The following is a 27,554-nucleotide window of genomic DNA, read 5'->3' as shown; positions in this document are numbered from 1 at the left end:
TAAAAAAAATTAGCAGTGTGGATCATAAAATATCATGTGTTAAAGATGTGGCTACATTGTATACATTTACATAAATTTTAAATACTGAAATAAATATACATTCACAGAAATTTACAAAAATAGTACAACGAGGGTGCACTTTAAAGTATTTGTGATACTTATTTTCTTTGCTGTAAAATTCTTAAGCTGTATTTTAATAGTCATTGGTTAAGATGCCTAATTGTCTTATCAAGTAACATCTGAAATTGAATGAAGCCTTTCATATTAGGAAGAAATATTTTAGACTAAAATTTAACTTTACTGACAAAACATTTTATGCCTCAGATTTAATTCAATATTATGGAATTTAAGTTGTGAGCTTTTAAGTATGAATGGAGCCGAAAACTAACGTTTTTTGTGGCCGTGGCCATGTATATATATATTAGTTACTTAGAAGTTTCTTTGGCAGTTTTCTTGAGAGTAGCTCAGCCTTTAACATCATTAAGTAATTGATTTACTGTGTGTGTATTTTCTATGCAGTAGCAGTTTTCCAGTAACCTCAGTTGGTCAAGATGACATGTGTTTATCTAATTCTGAAAGAGATGATTCAGAAAAGTCTGCTGCTAATTTGGATCTTGTATCTAGGAAGAGATATCATTGTAGCCTTGATGAAAGTGACCATGTCCCTCCTGCCAAAAAAACTTCACTCACTTCCATAGATGATTGTCAAAAATATACCTCTGAGGTAAGATGGCATCATTAAACAAGTAAGATGGCCATATTAATGGACCTATTTCTGTTCTTCCTTTAGATTCTTTATATAAACATAGTTCTAATAGTTTCTACCATAAATAATCCAGATAAAACTGGTTTTGGACTTTTACTTTCAACTAGTTCTAGGTGAAAATTGACGGATGTTACTCAGGAAACCCATTCCCAGTTCATTGTCATTGGCTAAAGATAAGAGTGAAAGCATCATACAGATCTGGATTTTGGCTGTACCAGTTAAGAGCTGTGGAATCTTAGGAACGATACTGAATGAGTTCCCCATTGTGTGAAATGGCAATAGTGATATCATTACGGGGGTGTGTGTGCACGCGCAGGCGCTCAGTCATGTCTGACTCTTTGCAACCCCTTGGGCTGTAGTCCGCCAGGTTCCTCTGTCCATGGGACTTTCTAGGCAAGAATACTGGAGTGGGTTTCCATTTCCTTCTCAAGGGTATCTTCCCATCCCAGGGATCAAACCCGCGACTGTTGAGTTCCTGAATTGGCAGGCGGATTCTTTACTACTGGCGCCACCTGGGAATATCATCACTGCCATTATCATAATGCTTAAAGCTTCCCATTGCTCTTAGGAATAAAACCAGAACCTCTAAGGCCCTGTTTGTTCATTTGGTTGTTTTCTGTGTCTCATCTCATCTTGTGCTGGTCTCTGCCTTACTAACTGCATTGGCCATTTTTCAGTTTCTTGAGTACACCATATTTCTTCATGTTCCAGGGCATTTCTTTTGCTGTCTCTTCTTTTTGAAATGTTTCCTTGCAAAATACACAGACTTCTTGAGCTCAATCATAAACCTCAGGGATGCCTGACAGTACTGTGCGGACTCAGTTACTGGCCTCTGTGTTGTAGGTTTGTTTAGCACCCTCTCCGTTTTTGTTTCTGATACTCATCATAAGGTACTACACTGTGGGAAGATTAGAATCTATATTCTCAAAAGGATGGTTGAAGACCAGTAGTCCTTAGATTATAGCTGACAACAGAAGTGGTGTATTCTTCTATATCTAATAGTTTAAAAAATGGTATTCCAGAATAATTTTTAATTTCTTTTAGTATGTGTAAAGTTGAACACCTTTTCATATACTTAGGGCTTCCCTTGTGGCCCAGCTGGTAAAAAATTTGCCTGCAATGCAGACCTCGGATCAGTCCCTCTGTTCAGAAGATCCCCTGGAGAAGGGAAAGGCTACCCACTCCAGTATTCTGGCCTGGAGAATTCCATGGACTGTATAGTCTATAGGGTCACAAAGAGTCGGACACAACTGAGTGACTTTCACTTCACTTCATATGCTTAAGATCCATTTTATTTCCTTTCCTGTGACATGACTATATTCTTTACCCTTTTTTTCAATTTGGTTTGTTGATCTTTATCTTATAGATTTAGAGGAACCGTCTATTTTGAATATTTGTGATATGAGTTGCAAATTTATTTTTCTCAGGTTGCTGTCTTTTTTTTTTGGCTGCGCTGGGTCTTCGTTGCAGTGAGGGGGCTTTTTCTAATTGCAGCTTGCATAGGGCTTCTCTAGCTGTGGTGTGCAAGCAGAGCTGCCATGCACATGAGCGTCCCTGTGGGATCTTAGTTCCCTGACCAGGGATCGAATCCTCAGCCCTTGCACTGGACCACCAGGGAAGTTCCTTCAGGTTGTTGTCTTTTAATTCTACTTTTTGTGATTTTCTTCTGGAGACTTTTTTGCTTAACTTTTTAATATGACAGTCTCGAGACATTTAAAAAGGTAGTTGTTGTCCAGTTGCTCAGTCGTGTCCTGCTCTTTGCAACCCCATGGACTGCAGCACACCAGGCTTCCCCGTCCTTCACTGTCTCCTGGAGTTTGCTGAAACTCATGTCCACTGAGTCAGTGATGCCATCCAACCATCTCATCCTCTGTCATCCCCTTCTCCTTTTGCCTTCAGTCTTTCCCAACATCAGGGTCTTTTCCAATGAGTCGGCTGTTGACGTCAGGTGGCCAGAGTTTTGGAGCTCCAGCTTCAGCATCAGTCCTTCCAATGAATGTTCAGAGTTGATTTTGTTTGGGATTGACTCATTTGATCTCCTTGCAGTCCAAGGGACTCTCAAGAGTCTTTTCCGGCACCACAGGTCGAAGGCATCTGTTCTTCGGTGCTCAGCCTTTTTTATTGCTAGTGTAGTGTATCCCTATGTATCTGTCATCCAGTTTCAACATTTTGTCAGCATTCTATGCAGACATTGTTTCATTTTATTTTAAAAGTATATTTAATGGCATGGAAAAAAGACCATAGCATATCATTATATGCAAAATTATGCCACCAGTTTATAATATGCTGTTTAACAAATGACGGGCTTCCCAAGTGGCTCAGTGGTAAAGAACCTGCCTGCCGGTGCAGGAGACGCAAGAGACTTGGGTTCTATTCCTGGTCGGCAAGATCCCCTGGAGAAGGAAATGGCAACCCATTCTAGTATTCTCGCCTGGAAAATTCCATGGACAGAGAGGAGCCTAGCAGGTTATAGTCTGTGTAGTCGCAAGGAGTCAGACATGACTGAGCAAAGCACACATGTTTAAAAATGATAGATGTACTTTGGAGTGACTAAATCTTAAAAAAAGGATGTATAGTGTCTGTTGGGCCTATTTGAGAGTTTTATTTTCTAAAAAGTCGAAGTTATAATTTCAAATTCTAGAATGTATATACATTGCACTTAGATATGCAGACGATTTTTATTTTTCTGTAGTCAAACTTATTAGTCTTTTGGGCAATTCCCTGATGGTCCAATGGTTAAAACTTGGCGCTCTCACTGCTAGGACCCAGGTTCAATTCCTGGTAGGGGAACTGATATCCTGCAAACTCAAAAAAAAATTTTTTTTTTTTTTTAATTAGTCTTTTTATGTATGCCTGTGGAGATTATGTTATACACTGAAAGTCTACCTTGAAATTGATATAAATTCTTCTAATTAATATCATTGATATGTTTAGAATTTATTTTGGTTTTAAGAACAGTGGAACCAAGTTAATTTTCCCCAGATACCTGTTTGTCCCAGCATCATTTATTGAAGAGCTCATCTTTTCTCCACTGATTTAAAATTCCACTTTTGGGGACTTCCCTGGTGGTCTGGTGGTTAAAACTCCATGCTTCCATTGCAGGAGGCATAGGTTCAGTACCTGGTTGGGGAAATTAGATCCTGTGTGCTGCACCGCAAAACCAAAAAATAAAATAAAGGTGTAGTTTTGAAAAAAAAATTAAAAATTAAATTCCACTTTTGTCAGATATTAAAGTCCCATAAATATTTGGGTATATTCCCAAATTTTCCTTTCTTCTGCATTGATTTACCTATTTGTTCTAGGGCCAGTTTCACACTGTTTTAAAATCATTGTAGCTTTTAGGTGCTTTAATATCTTAAAGGAACAGTCTGTTCTCCTCCCTGACCCCCAATACAATTTTCTCCTTTTTCCAAGATCTCCCTAGTTGCTTATTATGTTTTAAAGTTTATATTAATGTTAGCATTTGCTTATCTGGAGCTTAAAAAAAAAATCCTGTTGGTGCTTGTGTTAGGGTTATGCTACGTTGATGGATTAACACAGAGAAAACTGACATCATAAATGTGATGCTGAATGTACCTATCCAGAAACACTGTGTCTTTCCATTTCTTTAAGACTTCTTTTGTGTCTGTCTCTTAATGGTGTTTTACGTTTTTCTTCATTTAAATCTGGCTTATTTCCTCCTGGGCTGTATCTAAGAATTTCATCCTTTTTTGTTGTTGTTGCTGTTATCATTAAAATTAAAAGTTCTTTGAATCTAGAATGCTTTACTGAATTCCCCTCATTGTGTGTAATATTTTTTCAGTTGGTTCTCTTGAGTTTTCTAAGTAAACAGTTATATCATCTGCAAATATAATTTTAATTCTTCTCTTCTACTTTTTACACCTTGAATTTCTCTTTTTCTAATTATATTCGCAACTATAACTTTAAAAAAATCAGAAAAACAGTCCTGATATTGGACATCTTTTTCTTATTCCTGACTTCAGTGGTAATACTTCCAGTGTTTATGAAATGGGATGCTGGCTTTTGGACTGCAGTAGTTAATATTTTGTTAACAAAATACCTGTCTATTCAATTTATGTGTTTGTTTTTTTTTTCCCAAGAGTGATACTATTTCATGCTTTGCCTGCAAATAGAGAGATGATGCTATTTTTCTCTTCAGATTGGTTGATTTGTATTAATGTTTTAAAATACTGAATCATCTTTACATTCCTGAAACAAACTTTTTGGCTGTGCCAGATTATGAGATGTTGGTCCACCAACCAGGGATTGAACCCATGCCCTAGGCAGTGAAAATGTGAAGTCCTAATGGCTGGGCTGGAGGGGATTCCCAAACTCTGTTTGATTATGATGTTTTAGTCTTTTGATGTGCTGCTAAATTATGCTGGTAATACTTGATTTGATATTTTTTCACTGATGTAAAACTGCTTAGTTGGATCAATATTACGTTTGATTTGTAAAAGGCATTTGTTTTCCTCTTCTGTTATGCTACAGAATAATTTAAATAGTAGCTGCAGTGTTTGATAGATGTTTGATAGAAACATCTATCATAATGATTTCATAATGTTTGATAGAAATGTTTGATAGAAATCCTCTGAAACATGTCTGACCCTAGTGCTTTGTAGGCGATAACCGATTTTCTAAGTAGAAAGGAGGACTTTCCTGGTAGTCTAGGGGTTAAGACTGCACTTGCACTGTGGGAGGTGATGGTTCATTCCCTCGTCCAGAAAGTTCTACATGCCTTGCAGTGCAGCTAAAAAAGTGGGGGGGAAAAAAAGGTTTTTTTTTCTAAAGAAAGGAAATAAAATCAATTTTGACAACTATAATTTTTTTAAAAATTTTCTTAAAACAGGTGTGTTCAAAGGAATTAACAAATGTTTTGGAGGAAACAGGTGAGTGAAATGATTGCATTTTGCGTAGTACCCCTCATAAGTATCATTTAAATTTGGGATAGAAGATGAGTCTTGTTCATTTTTCTCTAAGAATCAAGCCTTTATTATTAGAGGGTGGTTTTTTTTTTTTTTTGGTCTGAGATCTTAGGTTTAGCACTTTGATAGCCCTGAAAAGCTATTTTCATCCTATATTTAATAAAAAACCGTGTAACTCCAGGATTTCCTGTAGAAGCTCAACAGGTAACATTGAACGAATTGGAAAGCCGTGTGTAAGGGAGTCTCTGTGGGTCCTTAGTTAGCCTTGCCCTTGTTTGTGTTTAGTTAATTTGTGTTGAGGTGCAGTTGGTTTCAGTGCTGTGTCACTCTGCGGTGCAGCGCAGTGAGTCTGTTACGCGTATACAGATCTCCACTTTCAGATTTTATTCGCATGCAGGTCATTACAGAGTGCTGAGTGGTGTTCCCTGTGCAGTGCAGTAGGTTTCTATTGGTTATCTAGTTCTATGTATAGTAGTATGTATATGTCAGCCCCAGTCTCCCAGTTTATCCCACCCCCATTCCTCCTTGGTAAGCATGAGTTTATTTTCCACATCTGTGACTCTTATTTCTGTTTTGTAAATAGGTGCATTTGTAGATTGCACGTATAAGTGATACCATGTGATATTTGTCTTTCTGTGTCTGACTTCACTCAATATGACATCCCTAGGTCCATCCATTTTGTGGCAAATGGCATTATTTCATTCCTTTTAATGGCAGAGTAATATTCCATTGTATATAGGTACCGTATCTTTGTCTGTTCCTCCATTGATAGACATTTAGGTTGCTTCCATTTCCTGGCTATTGTAAATAATGCTGCAGTGAACATTGGGGTACACATTTTTTCAAATTGCAGTTTCTCTGGGTATATGCCCAGAAGTGGGATTGCTGAATTATATGGTATCTCTATATTTTGTTTTTTAAGGAACCTCCATAATGTTCTCCATAGTGGCTATACCAATTTACATTCCTACCGACAGTATAGGAGGTTTCCCTTTTCTCCACACCCTCTCCAACATTTATTGTGTGTAGATTTTGTGGTGATGGCCATTCTGACATTAGTTTTACCCTTTGATTAGAAAGTGATAACTTTTTCATTTTACTAGTTCAAGAAATATTTATGGAGAAGGCTTTTCTAAGTCAAAATATCGATATATTGATATAAGTATTTTATATCTGAACATAGAAGCTGTTCCACAGCTTTTACCCATTATAATATGCCTGGGACATCCCTGGTGGTCCAGTGCTTTGGAATCTGCTTGCCAGTACAGGGGACACAGGTTCGATCCCTGGTCTAGGAGGATCCCACATGCTGAAGGGCAGCTAAGCCTTGCACCACAACTACTGAAATCCAGGCAGTCTAGAGCTTGCATGTGACACCTGCTAAGCCCAAGTGCCCTAGAGCTTGTGCTCTGCATTGAGCGGCCACCACAGTGAGAAACCTATGTGCTGCAACTAGAGAGTAGCCCCTGCTTGGCACAGCTAGAGAAAGCCTGCACGCAGCAACAAAGACCCAGTGCAGCTGAAAATAAAATAAATAAAATTTAAAAAAAATTCCTAATCGTCCAAGTAACTTGACTCATTTTTAATTTAGCTTACCAAAGTAGGTTCACGATAGAATAATCATGGGTTTTCTTCAGATATTGCAGTATAATTGAATATTAATTTCAACATATGTGCTTACCATTTTTATCTTTTTTGAAGGGGAGTCTTACAAGGGACAGGATATCTTCCCTACCTCAGGAAGCATACAGACAATTTCAGAACCTCAGAAAGAGCAACTTGAACCCACTTCTCAGAGTATCAGATCTGGATCTTTTGATAAAATAACAGATACACAAGAAAAGAATGCATCTCAGTTACCTCAGGATGAGATAATGGTGTCTGATAAGGAAGAAAGAACTTGTGCTGCTTCTGAGTCTGAACAAATGGGTAGCATCACATCGTCTTCAAAAACCCCACTAACCAGGTATCATGAGAAAATCTTTAATGTTTCTTTCTCTCCACATTTTGCTCTCAGTGGATAAATTAAACCTATATGGAATAGGTGTAACATGTATAAAGACTAAGTCCAGTACTAAGGATGGTGTTGTGTGAACATACCTCTCTGTCACTAATACAAAGGGAGTAGGTGTCATCAAAGGAAATAGAGTTAATACCAGACACTTTCAGAGGACATTCCATATGACAAGAGCTTAACTTTCAGGTAAGGGCTTCCCTCATAGCTCAGTCAGTAAAGAATCTGCCAGCAATGCAGGAGACCCAGGTTTGGTTCCTGGGTTGTGAAGATTCTCTGGAGAAGTAAATGGCAACCCACCCCAGTGTTCTTGCCTGGAGAATCCCATGGACAGAGGCGCCTGGCAGGCTATAGTCCATGGGGTCACAAGAGTCGGACACGACTTACCAACTAAACGACAGCCATGACTTTAAGTACTGAAACTTTGACTTTTTAGATAGAAGATCTTTAGAATTTAGGATTGCACACTTTCAGATTGTTCATGCTTATTATTTTGATAATTATTTATTCTACCACACAGTAGCTCCCAGTGCAGATGTAGATGGTGTGAGACATAGGGCTGCCATGAGAAGTGGTCTGGAAGTTGTTTCATTGAAATCCCAGATAACGTGTGCATTTCTCTCCCTTGTGGCATACCACAGAGGTCAGCTCTCGCTTTCTCCCTGTAAGAGTAAGTGTGGAATTTAAGCCCAAACCAGCTTCTCCCACATTATTTCCTCTTACTAGAAACAAGTCTGCTGGGTTATGGACATCTGCTGGCTTAGCAGCAGCATTCAAATCATTAATGTGGTGTTGGTGAATTGAAGAGGGGAGGATATGTACCAGTCTCCACTAAAGGAAAGTGGGAGGAAGGACATATATAACTTGAAAAAGCATATTTAACAAACCTGTTCTCTTTGTTATATAAACTACATCTTTTCTGGAATTAGGAATGTGCTTAAAATAGTCATGGGAGTTTGGGTTAAACCAGTTGAGAAGCAGTGTTTTAGAACAAGGGTTCTATAGAGCATTACATAGTATATTGTGATTATATAATCATATATACATAAACAAATAAGCATGCTCTGTTGCGATAAACTTAATTATAGAATTGGTTGGTGGACTGCATTTGGCATGTAGATCATAGCTTGCTGGCCCCTACTCTGGAGTCTTCCTACTCAAAATGTGGTCCTGGAACCAATAGCAGGGACATCATTTGAGAACTCAATAGAAATACAGAACTCAGGCCCCACTCCTCATCAACTCAGTTGGAATCTTCGTTTTAATAAGCTCCGCAGGCGATTTGTATGCACGTCTAAGCTTGATAAGTGCTACTCTAGAGAAAGCTTTGGCCTCCGTCACAAGTGTGCGTCACGGCACAGTGGTTCTCAGTACCTGGTGGTATCAGCGCTTCCAAGATGAGCCACTCATGTGGTATCACATGTGCCAGTTTAGCATTCATGGAAAGAAGTTGGTATTAAGAGTGTGTCTTTCTGGGACTTCCCTGGCAGTCCAGTGGTTAAGACTCCAAACTTCCAATGTAGGGAGCGTGAGTTTGATCCCTGGTGCAGGAACTAAGATCCCAATGGCTGGGCAGCAGGGCAAGAGAAAAAAGTTTAATTATACAGGTATTGATGTTGTCCTATAAAATTTTGTACATTCCTGCTTTTAGTTTCTTTACTATAATTGCCTATGAAAAATTTAGTGACTTTAAAAAAAATAAAAGAATGTGTCTTTCTGGATATTCTTGAATATCTTTACATTTGCATTTCTAGACCTGGCAGAAGACCCCTGGGATTTTTGTCTTTAATATGTTCAAAGAATAGCTTGGACTCTGATGAACCTACGCAGGTTCATAGTAAGAAACGCCTAAAACCTGTTATACCTGTATCAAGACAAAATTTGAAAAGATCTAATCTGCCTAGTGTAAGCCAGAAAAAAACTCAAGAGTCCTCTGATGTTCCATCTCGAAGTGTTGTTGACAATACTCAACCTACGAATAATGATAGTTCAGCAACTCAGGTATGTGATAACTGTTCTTTATTTATTTGTATAGAATGGATTGGTTATCAGATTCAACTAGGAAAGACATGGTAATTGCTTTCTTCATCTGGATGTCAGAAATTATTGCAGAGCAACTCCAATCCATCTCCTCCCTATCCTCCCCTACTTATTGGAAGAAGATAAGGTGCTGAATTAGAAAGTTATAGCTAGTTTAGTACAGAGCCATTGAAATAACCATAAATGAACACTTAATTGCCAGTCCTTTACTGCAAAGATCCTTCTGACCTTTTGGCTCCTTTTGTGGAAGCAAAATAAAGCAGTGCTTGCATTTTATTTCCTTGAGGAGAAATGTCCTGACACCTACAGGAATTCAAGGAACAGTTAAATTAAAATTTGCTTGCATGTTTCATTTCTGTGCATTCTAAAGCAAGTACTAGGGCAGAAAAATCTGGGAACTTATATCAAATACTTTGGAAGAATATTGGGGTAACTTATCTCAACAAAGAAAAGGCTGGTGACTATTATTGGATAGCATGGATCCTCAAATGAAAGAGTATTTTTGTAAAGAACATGTTTAACATTTTAAAAGTATTTTATATTATTTGCTACAATTATATTCTGAGACCAGAATTTTATGAGTCTTTATTATTGTTGCCAAATTACTTTGGAGAATAGTAATTACCAAGTGTAACAGTGCCAGTTTGGCCACATCCTTACCAGCCTGAGATGTTACTCTTCAAAATATACTTGTTTTTCTTATTTAATATACTGGTGGAGGAGTGGAAATGTAATTTCATTTTCTAAAACTTATTTATTTATTTATTTCTGGCTCTGCTGGGTCTTGCTGCAGTGTGAGAGCTTTCTCTTGGAGGCAACCAGGGCCTACTCCATGGTTGCTGTGTGTGGGCTCCTCTTGTTGTGGAACCTGGGCTCCAGAGCGTTGACTCGGTAGTTGTGACACATGGGCTTAGTTGCCCCAAAGCATTTAGGATCTTCCCAGACCAGGGATTGAACCCATGTCCCCTGCATTGGCGGGCAGATTCTTAACCACTGGACCACCAGGGAACTCCTGTCATTTCAATTTTAAAATTTGCATTTTTTCAGTTATTAGTGAGTTGGTTTTTTCCCCCCATATATTTACTAGATTCTGTTTCTGTCTCTTTTTAAATTGCTTTTGTTTTGTTTTGTTTTTTGCTGATTTATAGCTCTTGGAATCTCAGTAGTTTTCTTTTGTATGAGATCTTTACATGCATGTAAATAAGCCACATACCTTTTAACTCTTTACTACAAGTATTTTTTCCAAGTTTATTTACTTTTTAAAATTTTGTTACACGAACTTTAAAATGTTTAGTTAAATCTATTACTCATTTCTTGGTAAGTTATTAAATTACTTTTATGATTAAAAGTTTTTCTCCAGAGGTATAAAATTTTGAATAATCAGTTTTAAAACTTTAACTTTAGTCATGGTTATTGACTTTGGTGTATAGGGTGAGGCAAGCATTTAATCTAAATATTATCTTCAAATTGCTACTTTGTTTTTTTTTACTAACATATTCCACATGTTTTAAAATGCATAACTTACAAAAGAGAGTTTATAGTAAAATAGTTCCCACATCTGTCCTTTAGCTTTGTAATTCGTCCCTTCTGCAGGTATGTGGTATTATCAGATTTTGGTTTACTTTTCCAGAGACATTTTAATATATACAAATATAAACATTTTTCTTCTTTTTTTATATAAATAATGGCATATCACCTCTTCTTCGCTTTTCTTGTGTAGCAGTGTGACTTGGAGACATTACAAAACAGTAGATAAAAGGCTTCCTCTCTCTTGCTCTCTCTCTCTTTTTAAAAAAAAAAAAATTTATGTATTTGGCTGCACCAGATCTTTGTTGCAGCATGCGGGATCTTTAGTTGTAGCATGCAAACTCTTAGTTGAAGCATGTAGGAACTAATTCCCTGACCAGGAATTGGACCTGGGCCCCTGCATTGGGAGCACAGAGTCCCAGCCACTGGACCATCAGGGAAGTCCTTTGCTCTGTTTAAAAAAAAAATTGAATTATTAACTTTTTATTTTGAGATATTTATAGATTATCATGGAGTTTTAACATGCAGTTATAAACAACTATACGGAGGGATCCCATCTACCCTTCACACAGTTATCCCCAGTGGGAACATCTTAATGAAACTCTCCTCCAGTATCACAACCACCATAGTGACGTTACGACAGTCAAGAGACAGAACAGTTCTGTCACTGGAGGGACCTTTCGTTTAGCCCTTTTACAGACACGCCCACTTCCCGGCCACCCCCACCATCTCTATTTCCTGGCATCCTGGTTTGCAGTAAATGTGTCTTTCTGGGACTTGCCTGGTGGTCCAGTGGCTGGGACTCTGTGCTTCCAATGCTGGGGGGCCCTGGTGCGATCCCTGGTCGGGGACTGGATCCCGCAGGGCACAGTTAAGAGTTCTCATGCTGCATCTGAAGATCCTGTGTGCCGTAACTAAGACTGGCTGCAGCCAAATAAGTAAGTAAAATAATTGTGTATTCCTCTTTTAAAAAGTGTGTCACCCCAAGAACGTTTTATAAATGGAATCATGTATTTGGGATTGGTGTCTTTTCAGTAGTGAGTCATCCAGATGGTTTTATGTATCAATAGTTTGTTCCTTTTTACTGCTGGATAGTATTTCATAGTATGGATATACCAGCTTTGTTTATCCATTTAGCCACCAAAGGACATCTAGGTGGTTTTCAGAGTTTGTTATTATAAATAAAGCTGTGAACTTCTGCGTGCAACTTTTTGTGTGGACATAAATTTTCCTTTTTTTTCAGTAATAAGTGCCCTCATTGTTTTTAATGATTATGTAATATTCCATTGTTTGGGTGTACCATAGAGTGATACTGGTCTCACACATAGGCATTTAGATTATTCCTAATTATAACAACTCATTTATAAGTAGGCCATTTTTCACATTTAAAGGTTAAATTCCTAGAAATAGAATTGCTGGTCTAAAGGAATAATTATTCTTTTGACAGACATTGCCTGATTATTCTCCGTAGGGATTATATCAGTTTCAGTTCTTAGCAGCAATGGATGAGAGAGCCTTTTCGCTCACAGTAGTATATTATTAATGTTCATTTTTTGTCTTCTTCATAGATTTAATGTGATATAGGTTGCAGTTTTTTGTCCCTCTGTGGCATTTATCTTTTGATTTTGTATATGGTGGTTTGTGCCGTGAGATATTTTTTATTTTTATGGACATGAATCTGTCAGTCTGCTGTGGTTTGTGGCTTTCATGTCCTTCCTTCACACTCTCTCCCCCACCCTAAGATTATAAACCATTTTCCTATGGTACTTTACAGTAGATTTTTTAAAAATTGATTTTGTTTTTGGCTAGGCTGGATCTTCGTTGCTGCATAGGGTTTTCTCTCGTTGCGGCGACGGGGGCCGCTCTCTGGTGGTGGAGTGTGGGCTTCTCCTTGGGCCGAGCCCTCGGTGCCCGCACGGGCTTAGAGGGCGCAGCTTCAGCTGGCCTGGTGCGTGGGCTCATGGTTGCCGCGTGCAGGCCTGGTTGTCCCGCGGCATGTGGGGTCTTCCTGGACCAGGGGTTGAGCCTGTGTCTCCTGCATTGCAGGTGGATTCTTTACCACTGAGCCACCAGGGAAGCCTCTGTGGTCAATTTTTTAAAATGTTTTTACGATTAAGTTTATTGATCCATCTAGAACTTGTAATGGTGAAGTATAATAGGTCTGATTTCGTTTTTGTGAGATAGTTATACAGTTGTCCAATATTATTTATTGGATTATCCACCTTTTCTCAGTTTTTTTGGGAAATATCAGTTTTATCAGATACTGAATTTCCATCCATATGTGTTAGGGATATTTCTAGTCTTCTATTTTGTTGATATTCATGTCTGTTCCTGTGCCAATACCATGCCATCTTAATTTTTCTAGATTTATAAGTATGCTAATTTTTGATAGAATTGCTTTGATTTGTGATATTTCCTTATGTACTGTTCTGTTTCATGGGTCCTGTTTTGGTCATTAAAATGTTTTCATTTCGATTTAATAGTATATTTTCTATATTATTAATTTTTTTCACAGAAATTTGAATGAAGTAATAAACATGTACACTACAGTTAATCTAGTTATGTCTAGTATATTTGCTGATTTTAATTTTATTATAACTAATGCTGCAAAGCTGATCTCTTACTATGTTTAGGATTATTTCCTTAATATAACAGCACAGAAATTAAATTATTGAGTCAGTGAGTATAAACATATTTAAAGCTCTTATAGTGGTAAAGAATCTGCCTGCCAGTGCAGGAGACACAGGTTCTATTCTGGGTCAGGAAGATCCCCTGAGTAGGAAATGGCAACCCACTCCAATATTCTGGCCTGGAAAATTTCATGGACAATGGAGCCTGGTGGGCTACAGTCCGTGGGGTCGCAGAGTCATACATTGCTGAGAGACTGAGTGAGTGAGTACTTATTGCTATATTGCTTATCAAACAGGTATCAATTTAGACTACCACTATCAATATAAATGTTATATTGCATACTTACTTTTATTATCTTTTTAGGTTTCTTCTAATCGTCCCTTACCGAAAGGAGAATGTAAAGGTGGCCAAAACCGGGTACCTGAAGAGGAGCCAACCACAGTCTCTGAATATTTCTTTAATGATATCTTTATTGAAGTGGATGAACCGGAATAGAAAATCGCCTTTAAAATTTTTTTTTTAAGTCTAGGATTTCCATAATCAGTTATGTCAGCAAAGCAGTATTTAGAAAGAAGCATCACTGGCAGTTTTTCTTTAGGTTGATTTTGAGTATTTATTCAGCTTGATTTGAAGCTTTTATAATCAGTGAAAAACATTGCTGGGGTCCTTTTCATTCTGGTTGGCTCAGCATTTTGGAAATATCAACCAGTTAAGACTGCTTTCTCAGCCAGAAATAACAGGTCTTGTTTACATTTTGACTTTCTGTATTGAACACACGTGAACATCTTTGAATGTTGTGGATGATGTCTGTAAATCACAGTGCTGATGTATTTGGAAGTGGATTGTATTTAACGTTTAGAGAACCTTTTGTGAAGGTTTTTTTATGTTGGCTTAGGGTTTTTTGTTTTTGTTTTAGGATTTTTTGGGGTTTGGGTTTTTTTTTAATTTTGGTTTTTTAGTATGGTGAAAGCCTTTTCATTCGCCTCTAAATATATGAAAGGAAATTGTGAAACTCCAGTTTAGTATGGTAACTGTTAAAAACTTTTCTATTATCATCTATTTGACTGAAAAATGTGTATTTTTCTAATTCATATTGATGTAACATTAGTCCTAATTGAAGAACTAGTATTTAAACTTACTATTTATAAAGATAAAACATCAAAAAGCTTATTTATTTTTAAATTTTTTATTTAAAAGAAGATTCAGTTTTAATTTTTTACCCCTGAGATTATGGGTAAAGAAGGCATTAACAAATTCATGTTTGTCTCCTTTCCCGCTTTAATTTTAAAGATATTTAAAGTGTTATAACTAAAGTATTTGGATAGTATATATGTTTGAATACATTTTTTTCTCATAGTTCAGTATATTGACTTTGTACTGTGAATTTTTTGTTTTTCTTATTTCTTAGATAATCTCAGGATTTGTATGGGAAAAAGAAAACCTTAACCTTATTTATGAGGCAAATTTCCATACAAAACTAGTCTCCATTACATAAACATATGCTCACATACACACATTCCTTTTTTAAAAAACAATCTCTTGTTAGTTTTCTTTCCCCTATTAAACTCTCCTTAAGAACCTAAGTATGTAGGTCTTTATGGACAGAACATAATTGAGATGTTAAAAACAGAAAATAAGATAACAATAAGCCTTTATTAAGTCAGTGATTATCATCAATATGAATTTATGGTTTGGGTTTAAATTTTGTGATTTACATAGGTAATTCCTTTATCACCCAAGCAAATCTCTGGGGTTCAAATTAAACTTCTGAAAAAAACAGATTTATTCTTTTATATGAAAAGCCCTCTGGGTTAATAATACCTTGGATCAGGAATCAGAAACATTTTCTGCAAAAATATTTTCGAATTTGTGGGCCAGATGCCCTCTGTGGTAACTACTCAACTCTGCCATTTAAGTATGAAAACAGCCACAGACGACACTCACATGACGGGCGTAGATGGATTGGGTCTTTAGTCTGACCCTGTGTTAGACGGTAGTTTCCTTACTTTAAGGTGCTCATGTCATTGCCTGTGAGATATTTGTCACTGGAATTATGAGTTGTGCCTAACAATTAAAACTCTTGATTGCATTATGAAATCAGTATTTCAGTTGGGAAGATATTTTAATGTCTAATTATGTTTGTAGATTGAAAAAAATGGTGACCAGTTTTCAGGTTCACTAGTAAAAGTGGATTTGGCTTGGCAAGTATAACAGTAATCCTAATTTATTAAAACAATTGATATTAGAACATTTCTTATTCATTGCCTTATAGTGAAATTTACAGTTTAAACTTTTTTGTCATAAAGGAGGATTTATAAGGAAATTCTCTACAGATATGCATTTATTTATTTCATGTGATTAATATGTTACAAAAATCATGGTTGTAATCACATTGCTATTTTAAATGCCATTTTTATAAATTTTAAAAGTCTCATATTCTGAAAAGGTTTTTTTAGTTCATGTTAGTTTAGGTGTTAGGTTGTCATAGCTAAACTATGATTTTATCCCTTGTTTACTATCACTTTAAATTTGTTAACATCTGTCTCTTGTTCATCTACAATGAGTTAATTTTGTGGAAGATGTAACTTCTTACTGTATAAAGGATAATTTTATCTTTGGGCATTCATTGCATTAGAGAATCAAGTCAGCTAAATTCTCCTACAGTTATATCCTTAAAACTACTCTTAGAGAAAGAAAATCAGTGTCTTTACCTTATAAAGGGGAAAAACTTGTTCACTCCTGTGTTTAATCTGACTCATATAAAGATCATGTGAAGAATTTGTATTTTATAAATTTTCAAAGAGATATGATTAAAGGTCTTTATTTTTTTCTTGACTTTTCCTCCGGATCACTTATATCTTAGCAAGTGATCAACATGATGACTTAAAAGCCTAATTGTTGGTAAATGATTGAGGCACAGATAAAAATATGAATATCCACTGCTTACCACCATGTTTTTTGAAATATAGGTCACCATGTATACTATCTTGCTTGACGAAGTCTTTGACAAAAAGCAATATCTGTCATTGTAAATTTTCTTGTTCTAAAGAAAGCAGTTATATTCTGTAGATGTAAATTATGTAAATAAAAGTTATTTTATATTATTTGTTGTGTCCTTTTTTTCAAATGACAATAAAGATATTAATGTGTTAGTGAACGAAAAATAGTCTTAGAAGTACAGTTTATACTTCCACAAAAATATAGTATAATTGGAAGTTAATTTTTTCTTTCATTTATGCTGTGGAGGATATTATTTTGATTTTGCAAGAATAAAGAATAGACTTTCCCCACATTTGGGACATATGAAAAGTTGCTTACTTTTTGATTTGCTCCTCATGCAATGAAATTTTAGATAAAAGAACTCAATCTCTTTTTTCTTTTTCTGGAGAGAAAGGCAAATGGGAAACTTCAGTTATGGATATAAACCTAGACTTCTGACATTGTCTGACCAGACTTTTATACTTTTTGTCTGGTATAAAAGGATTTTTTGTTTTCTTAAAACTCCTCCCCACTCTTTTCCTGCTTTCTCCCAATATATTTATCATAATTTGGGTTTTCATATTCAGTATTTGTATTGTATTGTAATTATTCACTGCTCTACCACCTAATAAACTAAGATGACATTTCCTTTCTGGTACAGCTCTTTGTTTTTCTTGGAGTTAAGAATTGTTTCACTTTTTCATTTGCTTTGGGTTTGTTTTTGAACCTGTAGCTTAACCTTCCATACCCTCCAGCAGGCCTGTTTATATATAAATTTATACTTTTCGACATGGTCAAGTTGTCAGATGAATTCTTTCTTTCTTCTTCCCCCTTCTCTTCTCACCCCACTACCACCCCGCTCCTGGAAAACTTAATCTTCCTTCCTGCTTTCATCTTGACTGAGTCTTCACAGGTCTCCATGTGCAGCACAGTTGCCATGCTGGGCCTTCTCTTGTGAATCCCCTACCCTTCTTTTCTGGTTTGGACTCCCTATTTCTGGAGCCCATGTCATTGTTTTTCTTGATTTGGAGAGGTATATCTTCCCTTATTTACTGCGGAAGGATATGTGGATGATTTTGTAACTTGAGACTTTACCTGTCTGAGAGTTTCCTTTTTCCAGTCTCTCAGTTGGGTTGTGTGTGGGATTCTTGAATAATTCGAAAATAATTTCTGCTTCATTTCAAAATCATCCTCTGATTATATCCTGGTCCTCAGTGTTTAAAAAAGTCTGCTGCCCTTCTGATTCCCCATCCTTTGAATGTGGACCTCTGTTTACATGTTTTCTGACCCTGGTACTCGGCACAGTGGGCTTCCTTGTGGCTCAGTGGTACAGAATCTGCCTTCCAAGCAGGAGACTTGGGTTCAGTGACCGGGTTGGAAAGATCTCCTAGAGAAGGAAATGGCTACCCATTCCAGTATCCTTGCCTGGAGAATCCCATGGACAGAGGAGCCTAGTGGGCTACCGTCCTTGGGGTCCTAAAAGAGTCAGATAGCAACTGTACCACCACCATTGTGCACGGTAATGTGCCACCCCCATCCCTTCCTGCCCCCACATTCATGTCATGGGCCTCTTTAATATGGAAACTCATTTATTTCCCTTCTAGCAAATGTTCTTGCATTATTACTTTGATAATTTCTCTTTCATTTTCACCATTCTACTATCTGAAATTCCTATAAATCGGATTTTTAAATCTCCTTTAGTGGTTCCCTAAGTTATCTTTTCTCTGCTCAGACTAACAAATGTGCAAAATTAAGTCACAAAATCTGAGTCCTCCTTTGACTTAGTTCACAATTTTGAATTAACAGTTTTGTCCAATGAGCATTTTTGGGTCATCATTTGCATTTAATGAAGTACATAAATCTTAAGTATTCAGTTTGAATACTGACAATGTATACACCTGTGTAAGCGCCCCACAGAGAATATTTTCATCCTCCCGGCAAGCTCCTTTAAGCCCTTCCCCACTGCCACCCACCAGGATTACTTTCACCTGATCTTGAACTTTATATTATGTATTCCTTTGTATCTGGTTACTTTTGCTCAACATGTTTTTGGGACTCATTAATTTTGTCATGTGTTAGTAGCTCCCTGTTGTTGCTAAGTTGTATTCCATTTTACGCCTGTACCACATATGAATATACCATAATTGTCTATCCATTTTCCTACTGATTGTTTCTAAATTTTGCCTCTTGAATAAAGCTACTATAAATAGTCTTCGATAAATCTTTTGGTAGACACGTTTTTATTTCTCCTGTTTAAAAACCTAGATTTATTTTTCTAACTACTTGATGTTCTTTGACGTGTTTATAAATGGTATTTTTAAATGCCTATTTTTATTTGTATGTTTATTGCTGGAACTTAGAGATTCTAACAGTTGATTTTTGTATTGCAATTAAGATTTTAGCAAATGGGGATTCCCTGGCAGTCCAGTGGTTTTGACTCTGTGAAAGTTCACTGCTGAGGCCATGTGGCAAGGCCAAAAAAAAAAATGTTAAGAAATGTGTTTTCTATACGTCCATTCAGTCTTACCTAGCCTTTCGAGCTATTAAAGCAAGCCTTTAAAAAAAAAAATATATATATATATATAGGAATGCTATTTGTTCTTAGAAAACAGACTTAGAAACTCAGTTATTGGGACTTCCCTGGTGATCTAGTGGCCAAGACTCCTAGCTCCCACTGTAGGGGCTTGGGTTCCATCCCTGGTCAGGGAGCTAGATCCCACATACCGCAACCAAAAATCCTGTATGCCCTAACGAAGACAGAAGATCCTGTGTGCTGCAACTAGGACCTGGTGCTGTCAAATAAATAAATGAAACTCACCTATTAGAAGATAAACAGAATATAAAGTAAAATTTTAAGTAAAATTTAATACTGCTGGGAAACATTTGCTACCTTCTCATTTATTTAATACATTTAAAGGGTAGCAGAGTATCTTATCTCTTTAGAACATTGTTTTCCCATCCTTCTAATATTTTCTCATTAGGGAATTCCCTGGCAGTCCAGTGGTTAGGACTCTGTGCTTCCACTGCAGGGAGTACGAATTTGATTCCTGGTCAGGGAACTTAAGACCCCACGTGCTCTGGGGGCAACTAAGCCCACGCTTGCAACTACTATGGAGCCTGTGCGCTGCAACTAAAGAAGCTCACGCACCACAAGAGCCCAAGAGCCCCTGCACACTGGGACAAAAGATCCCACATGCCACAGGGAAGGTCCCATGTGCCACAACTAAGACACGATGCAACCAAATATTATTTAAAAATCAGTTGCATTTCTATGTGCTAATAATGTACAAACTGAAAAGGAAATTTTGTGTACAAAAGTAACCACTTACAGCAGCCTCAAAAATAACCAAATAGAACAAATAGAAATTAACCAAGGAGGTGAAAGACTTGCACAATGAAAACTAAAAAACAGTGATGAAAGAGATTAAAGAAGGCATAAATAAATGGAAACATTCCATTTTCATAGATTGGCAGACTTTAATACTGTTAAGATGTCAGTGCTACCCAGTGTGATCAATAGATTCAGTGCAGATCCTATCAAAATTCTGAGATTTTTTAATTTTGACAGAAATAGAAAAATATACCTCTAAAGTTAATATGGAATCTAAGGGATCCCAGATAGTCAAAAAAATCTTGAACAAGAATAAAGCTAGAAGACTTAGGTTTAATGATTTCAAAACTTACTACAAAACTACAGTAAAAAAAAAAAAAAATCATGGTTTTAACAGACAGACGTACAGGACCTAGAATATAATACAAAGTCAGAGATAAACCACTGCGTATGAATTAATTTCTGACAAGCGTGCCAAGACTATTTAATGGAGAATGGACAGTCTTTACAACAAGAGATGTTGGGGAAACTGGATATCCACATACCAAAGAATGAAGCTAACAATGTATACAAAAATTATCTCAAATCTAAGACTAAGTGGACTAAGTAAGATAATTTTTTTCTCATTGTCCAGTGTGTGAGAAATTGTGAGGAAGCTCAGATTGTTTGTTGTTTCTCAGTCACTCAGTTGTGTCTGACTCTTTGTGACCCCATGGACTGCAGCATTCCAGGCTTCCCTGTCCTTTGTTTCCTGGAGTTTGCTCAAACTCATGTCCATTGAGTCAGTGATGCCATCCAACCATTTCATCCTCTGTTGTCCCCATCTCCTCCTGCCCTCAATCTTTCACAGCATCAGGCCTTTTCCAATGAGTCAGCTCTTCACATCAGGTGGCCAAAGTATTGGAGCTTCAGTATCAGTCCTTCCAATGAATACTCAGGTTTGATTTCCTTTAGGATTAACTGGTTTGATCTCCTTGCTGTCCAAGGGACTCCCAAGAGTGTTCTCCAACACCACAGTTTGAAAGTTCTTTGGTGCTCAGTCTTCTTTATGGTCCAACTTTCACATCTGTACATGACTACTGGAAAAACCAGTTTTGACTAGATGGACCTTTGTCAGCAAAGTGATGGCTCTGCTTTTTAATACGCTGTCTAGGTTTGTCATATCTTTTCTTCCAAGGAGCAAGCATCTTTTAATTTCATGGCTTCAGTCACCATCCACAGTGATTTCAGAGCCCAAGAAAATGAAATCTGTCACTGTTTCCATTTTTTCCCCATTTATTTGCCATGAAGTGATGGGACTGGATACCATGATCTTAATTTTTTGAATGTTGAATGTAAGGCAAGTACTGAGAAAGAGAATGAGCTGGCCAGCCAGGCAAAGAAAAGGAAGTTTATTAAAGGGAAACGAGAGAGTGACTGGCCCTTGAGAAGAACCAGCCCCTTCCCTTCTGGTGGGTCCCTCTTATACCCTCCTGGTGGGAAAGTGGGTCCCCTCAGGGGTGGTTAGTTTATCTTTATTCTGCAGCTGGAATTTGGCAGTTGGTAGCCTTGAGAAAGCCGAAGGTGTTCAATGGTAGGGTGGTCACTTAGTCTTGGCAAAGAGTGCCAGCGGCCAAAACAGGATGTCACTTGAGCAATGTGGTCAGTTTCATGGGTCACTGTGACTTTATATTTTATTTGTGAGCCATTTTTGACAATGAGATCCCATGTAGGCCCTATCATTGAGTTTTAAGCAAGCTTTTTCACTTTTTCACTCAGATCTGTTATAGACAACTTTGCCTTACTTTGCCAACAAAGGTCCATCCAGTGAAAGCTATGGTTTTTCCAGTAGTCATGTATGGATGTGAGAGTTGGACCTTAAAGAAAGCCGAGTGCTGAAGAACTGATGCTTTTGAACTGTGGTGTTAGAGAAGACTCTTGAGAGTCCCTTGGACTGCGAGGAGATCCAACCAGTCCATCCTAAAGGAAATCAGCCCTGAATATTCATTAGAAAGACATGCTGAAGCTGAAACTCCAATACTTTGGCCACCTGATGCAAAGAACTGACTTATTTGCAAAGACCCGGGGGCTGGGAAAGATTGAGGGCAGGAGAAGGGGATGACAGAGGATGAGATGGTTGGATGGCATCACCGACTCACTGAACATGAGTTTGAACAAGCTCTGGGAGATGGTGAAGGACAGGGAGGCCTGGCGTGCTTCTATCCACAGGGTCGCAAAGAGTCAGACACAACTGAGCTACTGAACCGAGCTGACTTGTTAGAGGCTAGGTTTTAGTAGTACGTTATAATCGTACATCTAAGATGTACTTTATCACTAACTAGAATTTTTACATTTACTGTTTATGTTCTCTCCGCTTTATAAAAGAGGACATTCTCCAGTGTATCCCCAGCTCCAAAAGAGCGCCTGAATGGGGAATTTGAAGAAATATTTGTTGAATGGACGGTTATCTCCTTTAAAAAGTTTAAGTTCTTAGGACAGTTTAACAAGCCCGTTCAGTTTCCAGCTCTCATATAAGAATAAGCTTTTTCAAGTCCCGGAATAACCCTTTCTAGCAGTAGGGAAGAAGAAAACGGCACGTAGAGGAAGCACCTAGACAATCAAAGAAACTCAGCCGCAGCTCCTCTTCTCCGCCCAGGGATTCGCAAGGCTCAGGGGCTCGGGAGGGGTCAGGCCTCGCGAGGCTGCATCTCTGTCCCTCATTGGCTGAGTTCGGGGGGCGTGGTGCTCAACACCGACCAATCACGGGGGGCTTTCGCCCACACGTGCCGAAGCTGGCCGGAGAATCCCGGAGGTTTCAGGCGAGTTGGGACAGCAAGGATCTGGGCCGAGGTGCATCCCTAAGGGGGCGAGTTGGCTGGGAAAGCTTCGGCTCCGAATCGGCGCGGGCCGCTCTCACGCAGCTTCCTGCCTCTGTGCCCGCTGCCATGTGGGCCGCTCTGAGATTAGCCCTGCGGCCCTGCGCCCGCGCCGCTGCCCCAGCTCTGCGTTCCTATCATGGGGACTCCGTGGCTTCCCTGGGCACCCCACCAGACTCCAGCTCTGCCATCTACCAGGTAGGGTGGGTGAGCGGCCCGGGTCAGTGATTCCTCTTCACCGACGGGACAAGCTGTTGGCCGGACTGGGGAGCATAGCGGGTAGGCTCCTTTTACCAGTAGCTCCTCTTTTCTCTGGATCCGCAGTCATGATTCTGGGACGCACTAAGAGGTCGTGAAGTTTGAAAAAAGAAAAAGATACATTTTAGTTCACTTTTAGCACTGGCACTGTCCTTTGTATCTTTAAAATCAGTGGTTCTCAAAGCCGGTGGTTCTCCAGGAGCTTGTTCCAGTTACAGTAGCCTTAAGCCCTACCCTAGGCCTTTTTGGTCTTCCAGGGTGGGGTCCTGATGTTTGCATGGTTAATAAGGTTGGGGGTGAGGAGGGGCAAAGGCCTTGGAGGCAGCTAGCTTTGGGAACCACTGGCCTAACACAGCTAACCCTGCTCTGTGGTTACTAGATTTGAAATAGTTGGTTATGTTAATGGGAAATATTTGTATTTAAATAGCTTTTCTTGGAAGTTGGAGGTGCCATAGGTCACAAAATCAACTCCTGGTTTATGAAATATCAGCTGGAAGTTTTCAGTCTATCCCATGGTTTCTAAGCCTGTACAGATAAAGTTTAAGTTGTGCAGATAACTTTCAGGAGATATATTTTATTTATTTATTTTTAAAAAATTTGTTTATTTTTGGTGGTGCTGAGGCTTTCTTGCTGCTAGTGGGCTTTCTTTAGTTGGAGTGTGTGAGCTTCTCCTTGCGGTGGCTCCTCTTTTTGCGGAGCACAGGCTCTGGGCCTGTGGGCTTCAGTCGTTGTGGCACATGGGCTTAGTAGCCCCTCAGCATATGAAATCTTCCTGGACCAGGGATCAAACCTGTGTCCCTTGCATTGGCAGGCAGATTCTTAACCTCTGGACCACCAGGGAAGTCCCCAGATAAAACACATTAAATAATTCTTTCCTTTGGAAAAGCAAATAGGTTGAAAGAAAATCAGCAGACTGAGGCAGAAACAATATCCAGTGAGAGACTTCCAGAAGTTTTTAGATTTCCTGGGATCAAGAGAGAATGTTTCTTTCAGAACGTTAAATGGTTATTGTGATATAGGCTTTCTTTGAAAGTGAAAGTTAAAGTCGCTCCGTTGTGTCCCACTCTTTGCCACTGCATGGACTATACAGTCCATGGAATTCTCCAGGCCAGAATACTGGAGTGGGTAGCCTTTCCCTTCTCCAGGGGATCTTCCCCACCCAGGGATCGAACCCAGGTCTCCCTCATTGCAGGTGGATTCTTTACCAGTTGAGCCATATGGGAAGCCCAAGAATACTGGAGTGGGTAGCCTATCCCTTCTCCAGCGGATCTTCCGGACCCAGGAATTGAATCGGAGTCTCCTGCATTGCAGGCAGATTATCAACGGAACTATCAGGGAAGCCACTATTTAGGTACTTAGAATAGATGTGCAGGAATGGAGTCATATTTTTGTCGGGGAGACAGACAAGAAAGCAGTGCATTGTGATGAGGGGTGTCTAAAGCCTAGAAAGTGATTGCAGAAAGATAAGAAGTAATGAGCGAGTTGGCTCTTGAATGGGTTAAGAACTGTCCAGGTTCAGGGTGGAGAATGGGCCTATACAACCAAAAGAAGTCATGAGAACATAGGTTCTAAATTATGAAAGCAGTTAGTGGGAGTGAGAACTTGGAAGTTCTGGTGTGGAATTCATGGGGTGGATGGGATTGCTTACGTGGCCAGGTAGAGGAGGGAAGCCATGTGTAGGAGCCATGTTTTGATTTCACTTTGCAGTCTGTTTGCTAAGATATTAAGTAGAGAAGTGGCATGATGCTGTGATCATGGTAGAATAATCGGGGGAGCAGCAGGGTAGGGAATGGGTTTCCCACCGTATCGAATATGACTTCTTCGTGGTGTGTTCTCCTGGTCGCTGTAGACCTCTGAGTGTTCTCCAGAGCTCCTGTAAGGTTACTTTAGCTGGTTCAGGGTTGTTCTGTGACGTCTCTGTGAGGGAATGAGCTCTTGGAGCTTATTGGTCTGCCGTCTTTTTGAAGTCAGGTCTGGGCTGATGTATTTGATAGCGGCTGCTAGTCAGGGGTTAGGGAGTGTGAGCCCGAGATTATAATTTTTTTCTCTGTGTAAAATGTTTTATGTTCTGGTTTAGTCTGTGAGCTAGTAATTAGAATAGGGAAGTAATTGCGCTATGGTGGAAAAAACACTGGTTTAGTATTTCATATATATTTAAAAGTAAACAAGGAACATTTTTCCACAGGGGGGAAATCCTGGAGGAAATGTTAACAGTGGCCCTTTCAGTGGGCAGAAGCAGCATTGTGCTTTAAGAACAAGATTCTAGAGCTAGTGAGCTTTGGTTTAAAATCCTGATTCTACTACTTGTTAGCTGAGTGATCTTGGGACTAATTACTTACTTCTCTGTGCCTCAGCTGTGTTGTGGCATTAATGATTAGGTGTATGTTTCATTTATCAAGACAGTTAGTGACAATGCCTGAAGTATAATAAACCCTCGAGAATTATTAGCTCTTGCTACTTTGCCTCCTCTTCTCAAGGTCATCTCATGATCTGTATTAGCTAGATTTTACTTCAGTAATGCTGAGTAGCAACCAATCCCAAGATTTTAGTGTTCAAAAGAACAAGTATTTAGTTTTCACACTTGGGTCGGTGGTGGCAATTCTGCTCTAGGACTGTATTAGATTCAGGTCCACACTGTTTCTTTTCTTTTTTAAAATTTTGGCTTCACTGTGTCTTCATTGTGTCTTCACTGCTGTGTTCTGGGATAATTGTCCTGTGGCATGTGGGATCTCAGCTCCCCAACCAAAGATCGCACCCACATCCCCTGCTTTGAAAGGCAAATCCTTAACCACTAGACTACCAGGGAAGTCCCTGCTCTACTTGTTTCTTATTCCAGGACCCAGAATGAAGGGGCAGGGGCTGCTGTGGGATGCTCCTCTCATTATGGAAGCCTGGGGCACAAGAGGAAAGAGAGTGGAAATACCTTGTCCCTCTTAAAGCCTCTGCTGGCAGCTGGTACACTGGCACTTTGCCTATATTCCACTTGTCAAATCACATAATGTGGACAGATTCAGAGATTGTGGGGTAGGAAAGTGTAATCTCACAGTGAACCTTGGCAAGGGTGGGAGGGAAGGATGAATTTTAAACAAGTAGTACAGTCTACCTTAAGGCTACTAAGGTCCAGCTGTGAGGTCTAAGTCCCATGTGCAGGGGAGGAGAAAGGGTGAATAGGCAAAAAGACACCCTCACATGCTGGTCCACATTTTTAAGGAGCCTTCCTGGAAGTCATAGCTGACAACTTTTGCTTCTAACTCATTGGTTAGAATTTAGTCACATAGCCACATTTGTCTGGAAAAGGAGGCTGGGATTATTTTATTTTGCTTTAATTTTTCTAGTTTTGGGGGATGTCTCATGGTTTGTGGGATCCTAGCTCCTCAACCAGGGATTGAATCCATGCCCTTGGCAGGGCAGTGAAAGCCTGGAATCCTAACTATTGGACCACCAGCGAATTTCCCTCTGATCCTTTTAAAACATAAAATAGGATCCTTTTTCCCCCCGGGCTTTGTTTTTAAGGGTAAATTGTCAATAAGTGTGAAAGCAAGTATTTCTGAATTGGTTGGCGTCTCCTCACAATAGTATTTGATAGGACAGAAAAAGAAGATGGCATTCTAACCCTCAAAGGGTTAGAATTCCCAAAGTAAAACAAATAGAGGTAAGCTCAGTAGACGTGTAAGGAAGGAAGTGGTTAAAATGAGTGGGAGTAGCCAAAAATGAAGTTGGAGATGAGATGGCATATGAATTAGGCTTTAAAAGGGGATGCTGAGGGACTTCTCTGGCAGTCCAGTGGTTAAGACTCTGAGTTTCCACTGCCAGGGGCACAGGTTTCATCTCTGATCAGGGAACTAAGATTCCATATGCCTCGAGGGGTGGCCAATAAATAAATAGATACATAAATAAATAGAGGTTGAGATTTATATTGATGGACCAGAGAGGGGTCATGGTAGTGCAGAAGACATGGAGCAAAGACAGAGAGGCACGAACTAATCTTTTTTGTATGTTGAGGTTGGCTCAGTACAGAAGTGGCCCAGTGTGGAGGCTACATATGGTTGGCATCTAATGCTGTGCTCCTTAACCCTCATTATGGTAAAAAAAAAAAACAAACAAAAAACGTCATTGGTTTCCTATAATACTCTCCCTCTTTTTCCTTGCTTCTGTTTTAGGAAAACTACGAACAGATGAAAGCATTAGTAAATCAACTCCATGAGCGAGCGCAGAACATCAGACTAGG

General features: G+C 38.9%; 2 protein-coding genes across 3 annotated transcripts in view; both read left to right on the top strand.

Annotated features, from left to right (window-relative positions):
* The window catches only part of BDP1 (B double prime 1, subunit of RNA polymerase III transcription initiation factor IIIB), a 79,104-nt gene extending 62,097 nt beyond the window's left edge, over positions 1-17,007 (top strand). Inside the window, exons 35-39 of one of the 2 annotated variants that reach the window (XM_043887228.1) lie at positions 523-724; positions 5,616-5,655; positions 7,393-7,657; positions 9,460-9,706; positions 14,267-17,007. In XM_043887228.1, coding sequence (XP_043743163.1) covers positions 523-724; positions 5,616-5,655; positions 7,393-7,657; positions 9,460-9,706; positions 14,267-14,398 — 886 coding nt within the window. In that variant the 3' untranslated portion in view covers positions 14,399-17,007. Of the gene's footprint in view, positions 1-519; positions 725-5,615; positions 5,656-7,392; positions 7,658-9,459; positions 9,707-14,266 lie in introns of both variants that reach the window. The other variant, XM_043887227.1, reaches the window with a different exon arrangement.
* Positions 17,008-22,982: 5,975 nt separating this feature from the next.
* Positions 22,983-27,554, top strand: part of MCCC2 (methylcrotonyl-CoA carboxylase subunit 2) — a 78,368-nt gene continuing 73,796 nt past the window's right edge. The window contains exons 1-2 of the mRNA XM_043887415.1: positions 22,983-23,266; positions 27,487-27,553. Coding sequence (XP_043743350.1) covers positions 23,138-23,266; positions 27,487-27,553 — 196 coding nt within the window. The 5' untranslated portion in view covers positions 22,983-23,137. The remainder of the gene's footprint in view (positions 23,267-27,486; position 27,554) is intronic.

The sequence above is a fragment of the Cervus elaphus genome, chromosome 25 (assembly GCF_910594005.1).
Source record: "Cervus elaphus chromosome 25, mCerEla1.1, whole genome shotgun sequence".
In the NCBI taxonomy this organism is placed as follows: domain Eukaryota; kingdom Metazoa; phylum Chordata; class Mammalia; order Artiodactyla; family Cervidae; genus Cervus; species Cervus elaphus.
The sequence above is the reverse complement of the archived record's forward strand: the minus strand, read 5'-3'. Positions and strand labels throughout refer to the sequence as shown.